Consider the following 16160-nt stretch of genomic DNA (forward strand, 5'->3'; position numbering starts at 1 on the left):
AGTTGCTAAAAAGTTCTTCAGGATCTGGGCCAGCAAGCCGTTGCTGGTATGTGGACTCGAGACAGCAAAGGAGTCCGACAAGGCCTCACTCGAGTAAGAAAATGTATAGGCCGGTCCCCAGGAGTCTGCATGCCCTGGAAAGTCTCCTTACACGTGGGTTGAAATGATTATATTGTTTACTGCCACCTAAATTGGAGCCAATTAAAATTAATGTTTGGTTAAATGGCCACCCAGTTCCCATAGGGTGCCATATTTGTGGTTGCAGAACCTGCATTTAACAAGATTTGCTCGAGTCTCCAATCCTTAAGTTTGTGCAAGATCTCAGCCAGACTGAGAACGTACACTGAGGAACCATTGCAAATTAAGGGTACAACTTCAGTTCCGATCTCCTATGAGAAGTAGTTAGTGCAGTTACCACTGCCCGGAGTGCCAACGAGGACAAGGATTGCCACCAGTAGCGGCTCCACATTCATGTCAACTGTGCACAAGTAGATAAAGGATGATAGTATTCTGAGAAGGGTCACTGGACCCGAAACATTAACTCCGATTTCTATTCACAGATGCTGCCAGCCGCGCTGAGCGTTTCCTGCAACTTCTGTTTTTGTTTGTAAATAAAGGGTAACTTGGTGATGGGATACCAGCCTTTGTGCAGTTATTTCAGGAAGCATGTTGAATATTATCATTATCTCAAGGGGAATTGAATACAAAATTAGGGAGTGGCTCTTGTAACACAGTGGTAGCATCCCTAACTCTGAGCCAGTAGATTTAGGTTCAAATCCTACCTACTTGTGTAATTACATCTCTGAAAAAACTGATCTGAAAATATCTGCAAAAGTAGGGAGGTTATGCTCCAGTTACAGAAGACACTGGTCCAACCAAATCTGGTGTTCTGTACACACTCTTAATCACCTTATTTAAGGTGCTGGAAGCGGTTCAGAGAAAGCTTACTAGTTTAATGCAAGGCACGAGTGGAATGTCTAACAAGTAAAGTTTGCAGCCTAGCCTCTTACCCCTTGGAGTTTAGGAAAGTAAAAGGTGACTTGATTGAATCATACAAAGGTCCTGAGCAGTAGACAAGGAGAAGATTATTGTTCTTTGGGAGAATCCAGAGCTAGGGGTCAATGTTAAAAAAATAAGTGGTCACCCATTTAAAGAACAGAAAAGGCAAGTTTTTTCTCAGAGGGTTTTGAATATTTGGAAATTGTTGCCTGCAAAGGAGGTGGAAGCAGAATCCTTGAATATTTTAAAAGCAGAGGTAGATAGATTCTTATTAAGCACGGAAGTGAAAGGTTAACAGGAGTAGGTTAAAAAAAGTGGACATATCATCACAGTCAGATCAATCACATTGAATGATGGAGCAGACTCAAGGGCCAGTATGGCCTGCTCTTGTTACTTTTTCATATCTTCAAGTGTTTAAGGAGAGAAAGGAGTGATCTTATCCTCAACAATCTACTACTCACAGCTACATCAGTCCATGGTAACATCAGTATGAATGACTACCACACAGTCCCTGTGGAGATAAGTCCTGCCTTCACACTGAGCATATCTTTCACTATCATTGTGTAACACGACCATCGTACTAAATAGTGCAGACTTCAAACAGACCCAATGACTGAAAACTGAAATAGTGTGGGCCATCAACAGCAGCAGAATTGTATTGAACTACAATCTGTAATCTTGATAACATGGCATTTTCCCATCCTACCATATATTCATTCTGAAAGCCTGGTCCAATGTCCTGCAGCTCCAGTCAGAAGTGGGTGCAGGGTAGACTCGATAACTACAAGATTGGCCAAAGAGGATCATCTCAGTATTGGTATTAGGAAGAAAAGACAAGAGACCTAACTTTCCACTTTTTCTCACTCTGCCAAAAGTCTTTTCCCTATTTGTTTGTAAGGAGGAGCTCATTAAGGGATTAGATTATAGTTAGTTGAGTGACACGGTAATAGTTTATATGTATTTACCTGCAACTCTGGTCTAATTACCTAAAACAAATAATAATTCTTGTTAAACACAGAAACCTGATATGTGTTTTCTATCAACCTTGGTCTGAAAGTCAAATGAATTAGGGGCTGAGCATGCCTTTAAAAAAAAACTTTAACATTTGGTCCAATTCCAGGAATACCAAGACTCAATTTATGACACAATACATGACATTGGTAACAATATCGATTGTGTGGCGACAAGATCAGATCAGGAACTGGGAATTCTTCAGCGAGTAACTCACCACCTGAATCCCAAAAGCCTGTTCACAATCCACAAGAAACAAGTCAGGAGTGCAGTGGAGTACTCTTCACATGCCTCAAGTAGTGAAATTCCGACACCACTAAAGAAGCACAATGCATCCCCATGATTTCACGCCTTCCACCAACTTCAACGTTCACTCCCTGTCACTGACATACAATGGCAACCATATCCACCATTGACAAGATGCACTACTGTAATTCATCGAGGTTCGTTTGACAACAGCTTTCAAATCCACGATCTTTACCAACTGGATGAACAAGGGCAGAAGTTACATGAAACCTCCAGCACCTGCATGTTCCTCTCCAGGCCATATACCATCTTAAATTAGAGTTTCCAAACTATATCATTGTTCCTTCACTGCCTAACACCCAAAGGACTGCAATCATTGAAGAATGCAGTTCACAACCACCTTCGCCAAGTCAATGGGCAGTAAATTCTGAATCAGCCGGCAATGTAAACATCCCATGAATGGATGGTTTTGAATCCCATGATTTTGACAGCAAAAGAGTGGCAAAATAGTTCCAAGTCAGGATGACAGGCAACTTGAAAGGAATTTGCAGGTAATGCTACAGTCATGCAGCTATTTTTGCCCTTGTCTTTCTACAGTTAAAGTCAAAAGATGGAAGGTGCTGTTGAGGCAACCATGGCGAATGGTTGACAATCCTGTCAATGTACATACGGTGCTTTAAAAAAAAAGCCTTGATGAACAGTGAAAGAATCCCTACAGTGTGGAAGCAGGCTATTCAGTCTATCTAGTCCACACTCACCCTCTGAAGAGCATCCTACCCAGACCCACCCACTAAGCCATCCCTACAACCCTGGATTCTCCAGGGCTAACCTACCTGGCCTGCATATTCCTGGACACTATGGGCATTTTATATTGGCCAATCCGCCTAGCTTGCCCATCTTTGGATGGTAGGAGGAAACTGGAGCACCCAGAAGAAACTCATGCAGACACGGGGAGAATGTGCAGACTCCATTTATACAGCCCATTAGAATCACATCCGGTCCATGGTGTTGTGAAGCAGCAGTTCTAGCCACCTTGCTGCTCCACATTTGTCGGGAATGAATGGTGGTAAATAGGGTGTGAACCAAGTAGCCTGTTTTATTCTAGGGCTTCCTGAGTGTCATTGGAGCTGTACTCGTCCAGGCAAGTAGAGACTATTCCATCTCACTGACTTGTGCCTTGTAGATGGTGGACAGGTTTGGGGAACCAGTAGGGTAAGGTACTTGCTGGATTCCAATGTACTGACCTGCTCTTGCAGCCACAGACTCTATATGGCTAGTACAATGTCTGGTCAAAGGAAACCTCAAGATCTAGATAGTTGACAATTTAGTTATGGTAACACTATTGAAAGTCAAGGGGCAATGTTAATGTGCCTCTTATTTGAAAAGATCATTGTCCTGGATTTGTGAGACACAAAAATATTACTTACCACTTTTCAGCCCAAGCCTGGATATTATCCAGGTCTTGCTGCATTTCAACATGAACTGCTTCAGTATCTGAGGAGTCACAAATGGTGCGAAACATTGTGCAATCATTGGCAAACATCCCCATTTCTGACCTAACAATGGATGGAAGGTTATTGAGAAAACAATTGATGGTTGATCCTTGGATACTGAAACAGGCCCAACCTGTACAACCTTTCTGCAAAAGTCAAGGCTTTCAACCCAGGAATCAGCAGAGTGAACCTTCTCTAAACTGCTTCCAATGCAACTATATCCTTCCTTTCTAAAGGAGACAAAACCTGTAAAATTCAAACAAAAAAATGACTCTCACCAACTCCAATACAACTGTAGCTAGATTTCCTTACTCCTATACTCGACACCACCCCACAATAAAGAAAAACATTCCTGTTTCTTGCTGGACCTCTATATCATTTTTTTTGTCGACTGCAAGTAACTGTATACTGCACACCAGCAATATAACTAAAGATTTGTGCTTCAGAACTAGCCCTTAGCCTTGCTCTTCCAGCACAGCTGGAATCTTCCTAGCAATGTTCATTAGGTCTGGTGCTTCTACAAAAAGACCTGTTCAATTCAATGATCTCTTTCATCTGTTCTAATAAAAAGTTATCCAGCTTAAATGTTAAATTTATTTCCCTCGCTAAATGTGCTGTCAGACCTGCTGAGTATTTCCAGCAATTTCTGTTCTTATTTCAGATTTTCAGCGTGTGGAGTAATTTGTTTTTCACAAAGGCAAATTATCACATGGATAGATACATGGCAGGCAGGATGCAATGTAGTGAAATGATACATTTTGGTCCAACAAATGAGGAACGGCAATACAAACTCAATGGTATCACTCAGAGAGGAATAGAGGGAATGAGACAACTTGAGTTTTGAAGTCGACAGAGAAAAGACTGGGACACTTGGATTCAGTAATTGAAGAACAGTGTATATTATGCTAAACCTTTCTGGTTTTTGTCTATGTTTCATCATTCTATTTTTGCCTGAATGACTGTTTTCTACCCGACACTTGCTTTATAATTCTATGCATATTACATTAACCTAAGACATGCAACAAAGTACAAGTAAAATACCAGAAAGGGACCTGAGGGGAAACATTTTCACCCAGAGGTTGGTGTGTATATGGAACAAGCTGCCAGAGTAAGTAGAAGCAGGAAAAATTACAACATTCAAAAACATTTGGATGGATACATGGATTGGAAAGGTTTAGAGGAATATGGACTAAGCATAGGTAACGGGACTAGTTCAGCATAGGAAACACGGTTAGCATGGACGAGTTTGGGCCAAAGGGCTGTTTCCATGTTGCATATCTCTAACTCAACAAGATAGGATGGGGAACCAAAAAACAACGTTTAATTGGTGTCATTGTTTTCTCTAGATTTTTGTTTCTTTTTTCCTGAAGTAATTGACAGGAACTCAACACCATCCTTTCTTCTTAAAACATTCCTAGGAAACTAACTCAAGCCTTAAATATACAGGACACCAGGAACCCAGCAACAGCTTGTCCTGAGGTACACTCTGTGCCTGCTCATATGCAGCATGCAATGAATGTTTAATCACAAAAAGCATGTATCACACTTCAGTTAACCTCACAACGGAAATGTTGCGTGGATCAGACTTGATTCTTTTGACTTCTTACCTGCTGGGTCGTTGCGTCCTGTTGGATGTACGCAACCTGGGACTGATCTGTGAAAACAGTCTTGTAAAACAGAAACATTAAACAGTTGAGTTCCTGATTTCAATCAAAGATACCAATCAACAGGTGTTTCAAAACCCCTTAGTCCTTAAAAAGCTTCACTCATTCATTCCTCAGCAGAAAAGTAGTTTGAAAGATTACAGTAATATAAACGGACACAACAGCAGGAATATGTAAAACATCCCAAAGCAGTGAACAGAAATATTATCACACAAACTTTGGCTCTAAGCTACATCAAAAGACTGGATAATCTGTTGTTATGGACCAGGTCAGACCCCTTCAAACATTTCAACAAAGTAGTCCGGACCCTAACTTTGCTAGTTGTTTTAAAGCAGGTATATGTGGATATTCCAGGAGGGATGCAGCTGGTCAAACTACGTAGTTTTAAACAAAACAGAGTTTATTTACAAGATTACCGAATGAAACGCAAACAAATGAGAACAGAATACTGAATAACAAACTATCCGCAAATCCAACAACTTAATGAAGCTGTTCCAAATACTTGCTACAATCCCCATAAACACTCCTTGGCACAAAAATCAAACACAGAGTCTTACAGGAGAAATGTCAGAGAGAGAGTACCAGCATGGACCTGCTTCTTTGGGTCCACCAGTGTTTTCAACTGCCTGACTGCTTTCAGTGAAGAGCCAGACCAAATCAAACCAGAGTCAAGTAGAGCTGGGAGAACTGGTCACTCCCCTTTCAGTGTACAAGTACTTTTTAAAATTTAAAAACCTTTTGCCTGAGGCAGTATCTGTTAGCTATAATCAAATTGGCCCTAAAACCCATTCAAGCCCAGACTTTCCAGAGTCTGTGTCTTTTCTGACCTCACTGAAAAAAAAAGCCAAGGACACCATAACCTTGTTAAAGGAATAGCATCGTCACACTGTAGACCACAAATTAGATTAGATTAGATTACATTACATTACAGTGTGGAAACAGGCCCTTTGGCCCAACAAGTCCACACCGACCCTCCGAAGCGTAACCTACCTTTGCCCCTACATTTACCCCTTACCTAACACTACGGGCAATTTAGCATGGCCAATTCACCTTACCTGCACATCTTTGGACTGTGGGAGGAAACGGGAGCACCCGGAGGAAACCCACGCAGACACAGGGAGAACGTGCAAACTCCACACAGTCAGTCACCCGAGGCGGGAATTGAACCCAGGTCTCTGGCATTGTGAGGCACCGTGCCGCCCCAAATGTGATGCCAAACTTTCCAGATTCACCAGTAGCTTCAACAACTTTCACACTGTACTCAGATGACGGATATCATACACTGAGAAAACTATGAGATTGCAACTTCACCTGCACCAATGGCTTGGATCCCCTCATATCCCAAGCTAAGAAGCACACTAATAAACCCATGAAGAGATTCAATTCAACTATCTCATCAACATAGAGCTAACACAGGCTGGTGTGTGAACATGAAAGAACCCCACTCATTTGTGTAGAGGTAGCCTCTTGCCCATAATCCAATCAATTTCCCCGTTGCAGACAAATAGCTCCAGATTGCTTGAACTTGCCTTAACTTTCAAAGACCCTCCAGAAGTGTATATGGAATGAGCTTGTATGAAATGAACTGCCAGAGGAGGCAGGCAGGTACAATTACAACATTTAAAAGACATCTGGATGGGAAAGGTTGCGAGGGATATGGGTCAAGTGCTAACAAATGAGCTAGGTTAATTTAGGATATCTGGTCAGCATGGGACGAGTTGAACCAAAGGGTCTATTTCTGTGATGTACATCTCTATGACTAAAAAGAATACTTTATTTGCTCAATTCCATACAACCCCATTGCCTTTAATGGCTGTGTATCCTCACTGCAATGACTGCGTACCTGTGCTCCATCAGACTGATGAATGTACACCAGTGTATGTTCTGTCCCATCCACAGACGTGTATGATGTGCCATCCGCTGTGTAAACCACCTGCTGTGGCGGTCGGTCCTGTTCATCTGTGTAAACAATCTGAGCAACCGCATTGCTCTCCGGAACAAAATGTACCTGAAGGAGGAACATATCTGGTTAAGAACATGTGGGGTTGCAGAAGAACAAACCAAGAAGCCTCATGTTGTCACACATCTAAATTAATCTACTCCAAGAGCTCAAACCCACATCAATTCTTAATTGACTGCCTATGCTCAACAAACTGTTTGCAACAACAAGATAACAAGAGGAAATAAAAAACAAAAAAAACTGCAGATGCCGTAAATCAGAAACAAACACAGGAATTGCTGGAAGAGCACAGCAGGTCTGACAGTGTCTGTGGAAAGAAATCAGAGTTAACTTTATGTGTCGAATGACCCTTCCTCAGAACTGATGGTAGCTAGGAAAACATAAGTTTATATGCAGAAGGGACTATGGAGTAAACTATAGGTGGGGATAAGCCCAAAGAGAGAGAACAACAGTTGAACACACAAAAGAGTGGATAATAATCCAGCTAGGAGGGTGAATAGCCATTAAATGGGGACTGTTAGTGGCTAACAATGGGCGATATGTACTGTAATAGCAGACTGTGTGTTCACAAGACCTGATGTGTGGGGGGTTGGGATCAGGACATGGGAGAGCACAATCCCTAAAATTATTGAATTTTATATAGAGTGCAGAAGGCTGCAGGGTCCCCAAGCAGAAAATGAGGTGCTGTTCTTCCATCTTGCACTGGAAGAACTGGAGCACTGCAGCAAGCCTGAGACAGAGATGTTAGCCAGGGAACAGGGAGGGGTGTTAAAGTGGCAGGCAACTGGAAGCTTGGGGTCTTTTTTTCAGACAGATTGTAGGTGTTCTGCAAAGCAGTTATCCAGTCCATGCTTTCTTTCCCCAAAGTAGTGAAGACCACATTGTGAGCAGCAAATGCAGTAGACTAGATTGTGTGAAGTGCAGGTAAAAAGCTGCTTCACCTGGGCGGTGTGTTTGGCTCCTTGGATACTGATGAGGGAGAAGGTAAATGGACAGCTGTTACACTTCTGCAGTTGCAGTGGAAGGTGTGTTGAGGCTGTGGAGAGGTAGTGTTGGGAATGAAGGAGGAGTGGAGCTGGGTGTTCCAGAGGGAACTGTCCTTCCGGAAGGCTGACAAGGGAGGGGAGAAGACTATGTGCTTGGTGGTAGCTGGAGGTGGCGGAAATGATGGCTAATGATCCTCCAAATGTGAATGCTGATGGGTTGGTGGGTGAGAACAAAGGGGACTCTATCACTGTTGTGGCAGGGAAGAGATGGGTGACAGCCAAAGTGCTGCTAGGTCAGACCCGGCTGAGGGCCCTATTAACAATGGTGCTGAGGAATCCTCCATTGAGGAAAAAGTGAACATTTCAGAGGCTCCTTTGTCAAAGCTGGCATCATTAGAGCAGATGCAGTGGAAACGGAGGAACTGGGAGAATGGAACAGAGTCTTTACAGGAAGCAGAACCAAATTCTTAAGTGGAAGGGTGAGCAGCCAGAGGTCATTGTGCATATTGGTAGAAAGAGGGATGAGATCCTGTGGACCGAGTACAGGGAGTTAGGAAAGAGGCTGAAAAGCAGGAGCGTAAGGGTAGCAATCCCTAGGTTACTACCAGTGCCACATGCTGGTGAGGCAAGGAATAGAAAGATAACAGATGAATATGTGGCTAAGGAGCTGGCGCAGGGGGCAGGGTTTCAGGTTCTTGGATCATTGGAACCTCTTCTAGCGCAGGGGTGACCTGTACAAAAGGGACAGGTTGCAGCTAAACTGGAGGGGAACCAATATCCTTGCAGGGAGGTTTGCTACTGCTACTCGGGAGGGTTTAAACAACAGTGGCAGGAGGCTAGGGACCAGAACAGCAGGTCTGCAAGTGGAGGATTGAGGGGCAGGTACATGTTAGGACCAGTAATTTAAAAAGAAAGTACAAGCAGAGACAGGTAAATGAACACAATGGTAATTGGGGGCTGAAGGAGTATTATGGATAAGGCAGATCAGCTTAGGTCCCTGGATCAGTACATTGTGGCAATTACAGAGATATGGTTGAGAGAGGGCCAGGACTGGCTGCTCAACATTCCAGAGTTTTGTTGTTGTAGAAGAGATAGAGAGGAACGTAAAAGATGTGGAGGAGTTGCATTACTAATCAGGGAGAATGTTACATCTGCTGTCAGAGCGGACATACTGGAGAGCTAATCCACTGAGGCAATATGGGTAGAGCTCAAAAATAAGATAGGTGATATCATTCTGACAGGATTATACTACAGGCCTCCCAACAAATTTGAAGGCAGATTATGGAAAGGTGCAATAAAAACAGAGTTGTCAATCTGGGTGACTTTAACTTCCCCAATATTGACTGAGACTCCTTTAGAGCAAGAGGCTTAGATGGGGAAAAATTCGTTAAATAAATCCAAGAGGATTTCTTGAAAGAGTATGTGGATAGATCAACTAGAGAAAGGGACATACTGGACCTTGCATTTGCTAATGAACTTGGCCAGGTGACTGACCTTTCAGTGGGACAGCATATCGGGAACAGTGATCACAACTCCTTAAGTTTTAAAATAGCTATGAACAAGGATAAGTTAGGAACTTGCGGGAAGGTATAAATTGGGGGAGGGCATATTATGTCAGTATTGGGCAGGAGCTAGGAGCATTAATTGAGAGGAGCTGTTAAAAACAAGTCCACATTTGACATGTGGGAGTTGTTTAAAGACCTGCTCATGACATTTTAGGACCGCATTTTCTAGTAAGGAGGAAGGACAAGGAGAGCAAGGTAGGGGACCCTTGGATAATGCGGGAGGTTATGAACTTAATCAGAAGGAGAGAAAAAAAATATGTAAGGTTTAGAAAGCTAAAATTGGGATAGGGCACATAAAGAATAGAAAGAAAGCCCAAAGAACTCAACTGAAATATTCCAAAATTGAGAAAGAGATTTTGAGCTTAGTGTTGGCTTTGCAATATTTTAACCTTTATATTGCCAGTAATGTGTCTGAGACAATTGTACATACATCATAGCCCCTTGAAGTTTTTGTAAATATTTAAAGATAAGAATACTAGACTGTTTAGATAGAGCTTATTACTGTAGCCTATTTGAAAATTATGCACTTGGCAGGACAAGAGAACATAACTGCCAACAGAAGAAAACAGACTGAAGTAAACAGTAGGAGTGAGTGGTTGCATGCTTAGAAACAATGTAATGTATATGTATGAAATAATGTTAGACAAAAAGTTTTTAAAAGTGAAGCCATCTTGGTATGCTGATCATCGATTCTTAGACTGCCTACACTGTGAAACCAAGCCATTCAGCCCGAGTCCACGCTGACCCTCTGACGAGCACCCCATCTAGACTCAACATCCCAATCCTCTCCCTGTATCCCTGCATTGCCCATTGCTAATTCATCTAGCCTCCACATCCATAGACACCACTGGCAATTAAGCATGGACAATCCACCTAACCTGCACAATTTTCGACTGTGGGATGAAATCAGCTCACACAGATGAAACTCATGCAGACATGGAGACAATCAGCCACAGCTGGAATCGGACCTGGGTCCCTGATGCTGTGAAGCAGCAGTGCGAACCATTAAGCCATAGTGCTACTGATCCATCCTTCAGGAGGGAGATGTGAAGATACTGTGGCTTGAAGAGATTGATTTTGTCTTATTTTTTAAATGAAGAAAGGCTGAGACAGAGATAGTAAGTAGGCTGTTCCAAAGTCAATATAGTAAACACCTTGCGAGGCTTTGGATTTTTTTTAAAAGTTGAAATAATAGAGGCAGCCTGAATGGGTGGGGTCAAGCTACCCCAGAGCCAGAATTTTTATTTTCAGTCTTTCAGTTGCAGCTGCTGGAGTGCTGAATCTGGATGTGGAAGCTGAACGTCCTCTCTGTTACAGATAAAACCTAGGGCTTCTCTTCCTGTGCAATTCTAGCAGTAATCTGTTTTACTGAAGTTGTCTTGCTAAGGATTTGTTTATGGGATGATACTATACCGGAACAGTTACTATTAGTAGTTAAATAATGTTAAGTTTTCCAATAGAGTTAAGGTATTCCAATTCTTTCTTTTGTTGTATTTAACAATAATGTATAATAAAGTATGTTTTGCTTCAAGACTGGTTGTTTCATCGATCAAATTACATCTGGAATGCAGCACCTGGCACTTGTGATTAAAATAAGAAATGTCAGGGTCTAGGTTATCTTCATATATTTTGAGGGAGTTTGGTCCATAATATCAGGAAGATTTGTTCAGCATGATTTCCCTTTGTAAATCCATGTTGACTCTGTCTAATCCTGGCACCGTTTTTACAAGTGTTCAACTATTAAATCTTTTATAATGACTCCAGCATTTTCCCCACTATTGATGTCAGGCTGACTAGTCTTATAATTTCCAGTTTTCTCTATGTGTCCCTTTTTAAGTTGAGGGGTTACATTAGCTACCCCCCCCCCCACCCACACATAAATCCATAAGAACATTTCCAGAGTCTATAGAACCTTGGAAGATGACGACTGTTTCCACTATTTCCAGGGGCACTTTTTTAAGTATCTGGGGATTTACCTGCTTTCTATCCCCAACATCACTTCCCTACTAACACTGATTTCCTTCCATCTTCCCTCTCACTATATCCCACATTCCACAACATTTCTGAAAAGATATTAGTGTCCTTGTTTGTGAAGACAGAACTAAAGTTTGGATGTAGCTTTGCTCGCTGAGCTGGAAGGTTCGTTTTCAGACTTTTCATCACCATACTAGGTAACATCATCAGTGAGCCTCTGGATGAAGCACTGGTGGCATGGCCCGTTTTCTATTTATGTGTTTAGGTTTCCTTGGGTTAGTGGAGTCACTTCCTGCGGTAATATCATTTCATGTGATGATAACATTTCCTGTTCTTTTTCTCAGGGGGTGGTAGATGGGGTCTAACTCGATGTATTTGTTGATAATAGTTCTGGTTGGAATGCCATGCTTCAAGAAATTCTCGTGCGTGTCTCTGTTTGGCTTGTCCTAGGATGGATGTGTTGTCCCAGTCGAAGTGGTGTCCTTCTTCATCCGTATGTAAGGATACTAGTGAGAGAGGGTCATGTCTTTTTGTGGCTCGTTGATGTTCATGCAACCTGGTGACTAGTTTTCTGCCTGTTTGTCCAATGTAGTGTTTGTTGCAGTACTTACTTGCAAGGTATTTTGTAAATGGTATTGGTTTTGCTTGTTGTCTGTATAGGGTATTTCATGTTCATTGGCTGCTGCTTTAGTGTGTTGGTGAGTTTGTGGGCTACTATGATGCTGAGGGGTCTGAGTAGTCTGGCAGTCATTTCTGAGATGTCTTTGATGTAGGTGAGAGTGGCTACGATTTCTGGACATGTTTTGTTTGCTTATTGGGGTTTATTGCTGAGAAATCGGCAGACTGTGCTCATTGGGTACCCATTCTTTTTGGATACGCTGTAGACATGATTTTCCTCTGCTCTGTGTAGTTCTGCGGTGCTGCATTGAACCGACAGAAACTTCCCTTTCTTCACTCCATCGCTCACACCTTTCCTGTATCTCAGTTCTCCGCATCTCCAGCTCCCACTCAATAACCAAACTAGAATGCACTTTGGGTGAATACAAACTACAGAGCAGAAAAAACTGCCGAACTGAAATAACTGCACAGAGGCTGGTGTTCCATCACCAAGTCACCCTTTATTTGCCAATGCACAGTACACTGGCTGTGACCAGCCAGCTCAGAGTCAGTCCCCAAGTGAGGTGATTCGAATCTCCTAGCTACATTGGGCGACCAAGGATTTACTGATTGTGTTTGTTAACCTGGGCCAATCAAAAACCTTGTAGTTAACAAGGTCCATCTGGTTCCAATCACTGCACTAACCTTTAAATCAATCAGAGATCAAGCACCAGGTACATAAAGTGATTACCATCTCACTGAGAAAATAACAAACAGGCTCCACTCACCTGGCCAGCTGTCTGATCCTGTTCAGATGTTGTACCCCAGACAGGAGGACCCTCAGCCTTGGACTCCATACCAGAAGCCATGAGGAAGATTCACAGAGCCAGAGCTTCAGCACACAATTTCACATATCTCCATCAGGCATATTGAGACAGCTTAATACTGCTGAGAAAAGCAACATAGGGAGAGTAAATAGCAGCATAGCTAAAATGGTTCAAGACACTTAATATGAAAACACCTGGGAGCAAAGGCCAAGCAGAGTTGGGTAGGCAGTCCACAAAGTGGACTAAGAGTTCAGACATGCCCAATATTTCAATATATTTCTTCAGATGGAGCAGGTTTGACATTGTCAATCACATGGAAAGAATATTCCATTGCTTCTGCATAGTAAAAGCAGCACTGGAATGCATGAGTTTAATTCTGCAGTCTCAAATATTCACTGGCCATTGTATTCATCACTCACTCACACCCCCTCCTCACAGTCACATTCACTTCCCTCCACAAACTCACACACACTCACACCCTCTCCTCACACTTACACCTCCTCCGCACACTCACATCCCCCTCCTCACGCTCACACTCACTCTCCTCTTCACGCTCACACTCACTCCCCCCTCACGTTCTCACACGCTCACAGCCCCTCCTCACGCTCACACCCCCTCCTCACGCTCACACACACACACACACACACACACACACTCTCTCTCTCTCTCTCTCTCCAGGGATAGAGTGAATCCTTAAAAGTATGAGGGCAGCAGGTGTATACTTAAGCTGGAAATCAGGAGGTGAAACGGGGGACATGAGATAGCTTTGGCAAATTGCGTTAAGGAGAATCCAAGGGATTCTACAAACCCATAATGGACAAAAAAAAGTAACCACGGAGAACAGGGTCCCTTAAAGGTCAGCAAGGCCACCTACGTCTGGATCATCACGAGGGGTGAGATACTCAACATGTATTTTGCATCAGTGTTTACTGTAGAGAAGGAAATGGAAGATAGAGAACTTGTGGTAATAAATGGCGAAATCTTGAAATGTATTCATACAATAGAGGTGGTGGTGCCAGATGTCTTAAAATGCATAAAGGTCGATAAATCACCAGAACATGATCAGGTGTACCCTAGAATTTCATGGGAAGCTAGGGAAGAATTGCTGGCCCCCTTGTTGAGGTATTTGTATTATCAATAGCCCGAGGTAAAGTGCCAGAAGACTGGAGGTCATTGTGGTTCCATTATTTAAGAAAGGTGGTAAAGAAAACCCAAGAAACTACAGACCGGCAAGCCTGACATCGGTGGTGGGCAATGTGTTGGGGTTGATTCTGAGAGACAGGATTTACATTTATTTGTAAAGGCAAGGACTAGTTAGGGAAAGTCAACATGGCTTTGCGCATGGGAAATCTCTCGCTGCAATCAATAAATAAGAGTTAACCTCGAGCATGGTTAAAACAGTAAAAAAGTTAATGACCTTGATTAAAAGACAATGGATGGATGTGTGATCCAGACCTAGGCTAACTTAATACCTAATATGGTAATACAATTCAGCAGTTTTCAGATAGCTGCAATTTTAATTCATGACTTGTACAGAGGTTTGGCCATGAGCAGCCACTTTGTGCATTGACCATGAGAGACACCTTGAAACACATGCTGCTCCTCAACAGAAAGGAGACAGAGAAGGGTGTCCAGAACTGCTCTAGTAAACCAGGCCATCAAGAATCAAGAATTGCAGTGCCATAGAAGTGAAACAGGTGAGCCAGTTTTCACAGGACATGTTCTGCTAAGTACCTGTGTTGGAGAAACTTATTACTATTCAACAGCAAAAGTCATCATAACTGCTAAATTCTGATTTCAAGTTTCAACATCTTCACTTCAGAAAGGGAATCTTCAAACAATGCAAGCCTTTCAACAATAGAAGAGACTGATTTCATTTTCAACTTCATATGTACCTTTTATCCTTAGGGTTATATATTAGCTAAAAGTGTATTTACAATCATTTCTTACTCAAATAACTTTCAGCAAGAAACATCATGCTGTGCTGCTGGTTATTTTCTATGTTTAAACACTTGAACATGGAAATGGACACAAATGGCTTGTACAAACTTGTTAGTTCAAGTACTATTCTGAGGACATGCTGGTGTACTTGTGAAAGTTTAAAACAATCTGGTTACTGGGTCAAAATCTTGGAACTGCCTCCCTAAGGACATTTTGGGGTTACCTACAGCACATGGACTTATGGGGCTCATGAAGGCAGCTCACTACCACTTTCTCAAAGCCAAACAGGGACAGGCAATAAATACTTTCCCAGCCAGCAACACTCATATTCCATAAGTGAGCAAAAAAGACATCTCTTTCAACAAAGGTTTAGTCGAAATTCTGTGCGCTGGCTCAAGGTTTTAAAGATCATTATAACTGAAAGTCTCTACTAAAAGCAAATTGGATTTCTGGGATGGCTTAGCTAACGATAGAGAGTGGGAGTTCTTAGATCCCCACTGCATTGCCTTGTATCTGAGTCAAATGGATGTAGGACAGAAACAGAGTTAAAAAGTTTGGTTTACAGTGCAAGTAACAGTTTATTGTATTTTTAATATCTACCATAAACTAGCTTTTATTGGAGTTATTGTAGTTCATGTTTTCTTTCACTTATGTTAAGAAAACTTCTTTTGGTTTAAGCCATAATTATGGTTTAATTCTTTTAGTTAAAGATGTAGGGTTTTAAATTTCTACAAAGAAAAGAAAATCAGTCAGCACCAAGATCACAATAATTGGTACCCTCATGAGATCACAGACTAACAAAGACAGATCACTGTGATATTGGCTAAGGTTTAAGCTAACAGTTCATGTACAGTATATTTTATTAATTTAAGTCCAACAGAGTCATAAACATCAACA

General features: G+C 42.1%; 1 protein-coding gene across 12 annotated transcripts in view; it reads right to left on the minus strand.

The window, feature by feature from the left end:
• The window catches only part of prdm10 (PR domain containing 10), a 241471-nt gene that overhangs the window by 176608 nt on the left and 48703 nt on the right, over positions 1–16160 (minus strand). For 9 of the 12 annotated variants that reach the window (XM_087976537.1, XM_087976536.1, XM_087976538.1 and 6 more), the window contains 3 exons: positions 13284–13443; positions 7257–7421; positions 5357–5416 (listed from right to left, as the gene is read on the minus strand). In XM_087976537.1, coding sequence (XP_087832663.1) covers positions 5357–5416; positions 7257–7421; positions 13284–13364 — 306 coding nt within the window. In that variant the 5' untranslated portion in view covers positions 13365–13443. Of the gene's footprint in view, positions 1–5356; positions 5417–7256; positions 7422–13283; positions 13444–15056; positions 15147–16160 lie in introns of those variants that run through there. The other 3 variants (XM_087976533.1, XM_087976534.1, XM_087976535.1) reach the window with 2 other exon arrangements.

This window comes from Chiloscyllium plagiosum, unplaced genomic scaffold, assembly GCF_037043375.1.
Source record: "Chiloscyllium plagiosum isolate Xiang-an unplaced genomic scaffold, Cpla_swu_hap1 HiC_scaffold_29, whole genome shotgun sequence".
Lineage (NCBI taxonomy): Eukaryota > Metazoa > Chordata > Chondrichthyes > Orectolobiformes > Hemiscylliidae > Chiloscyllium > Chiloscyllium plagiosum.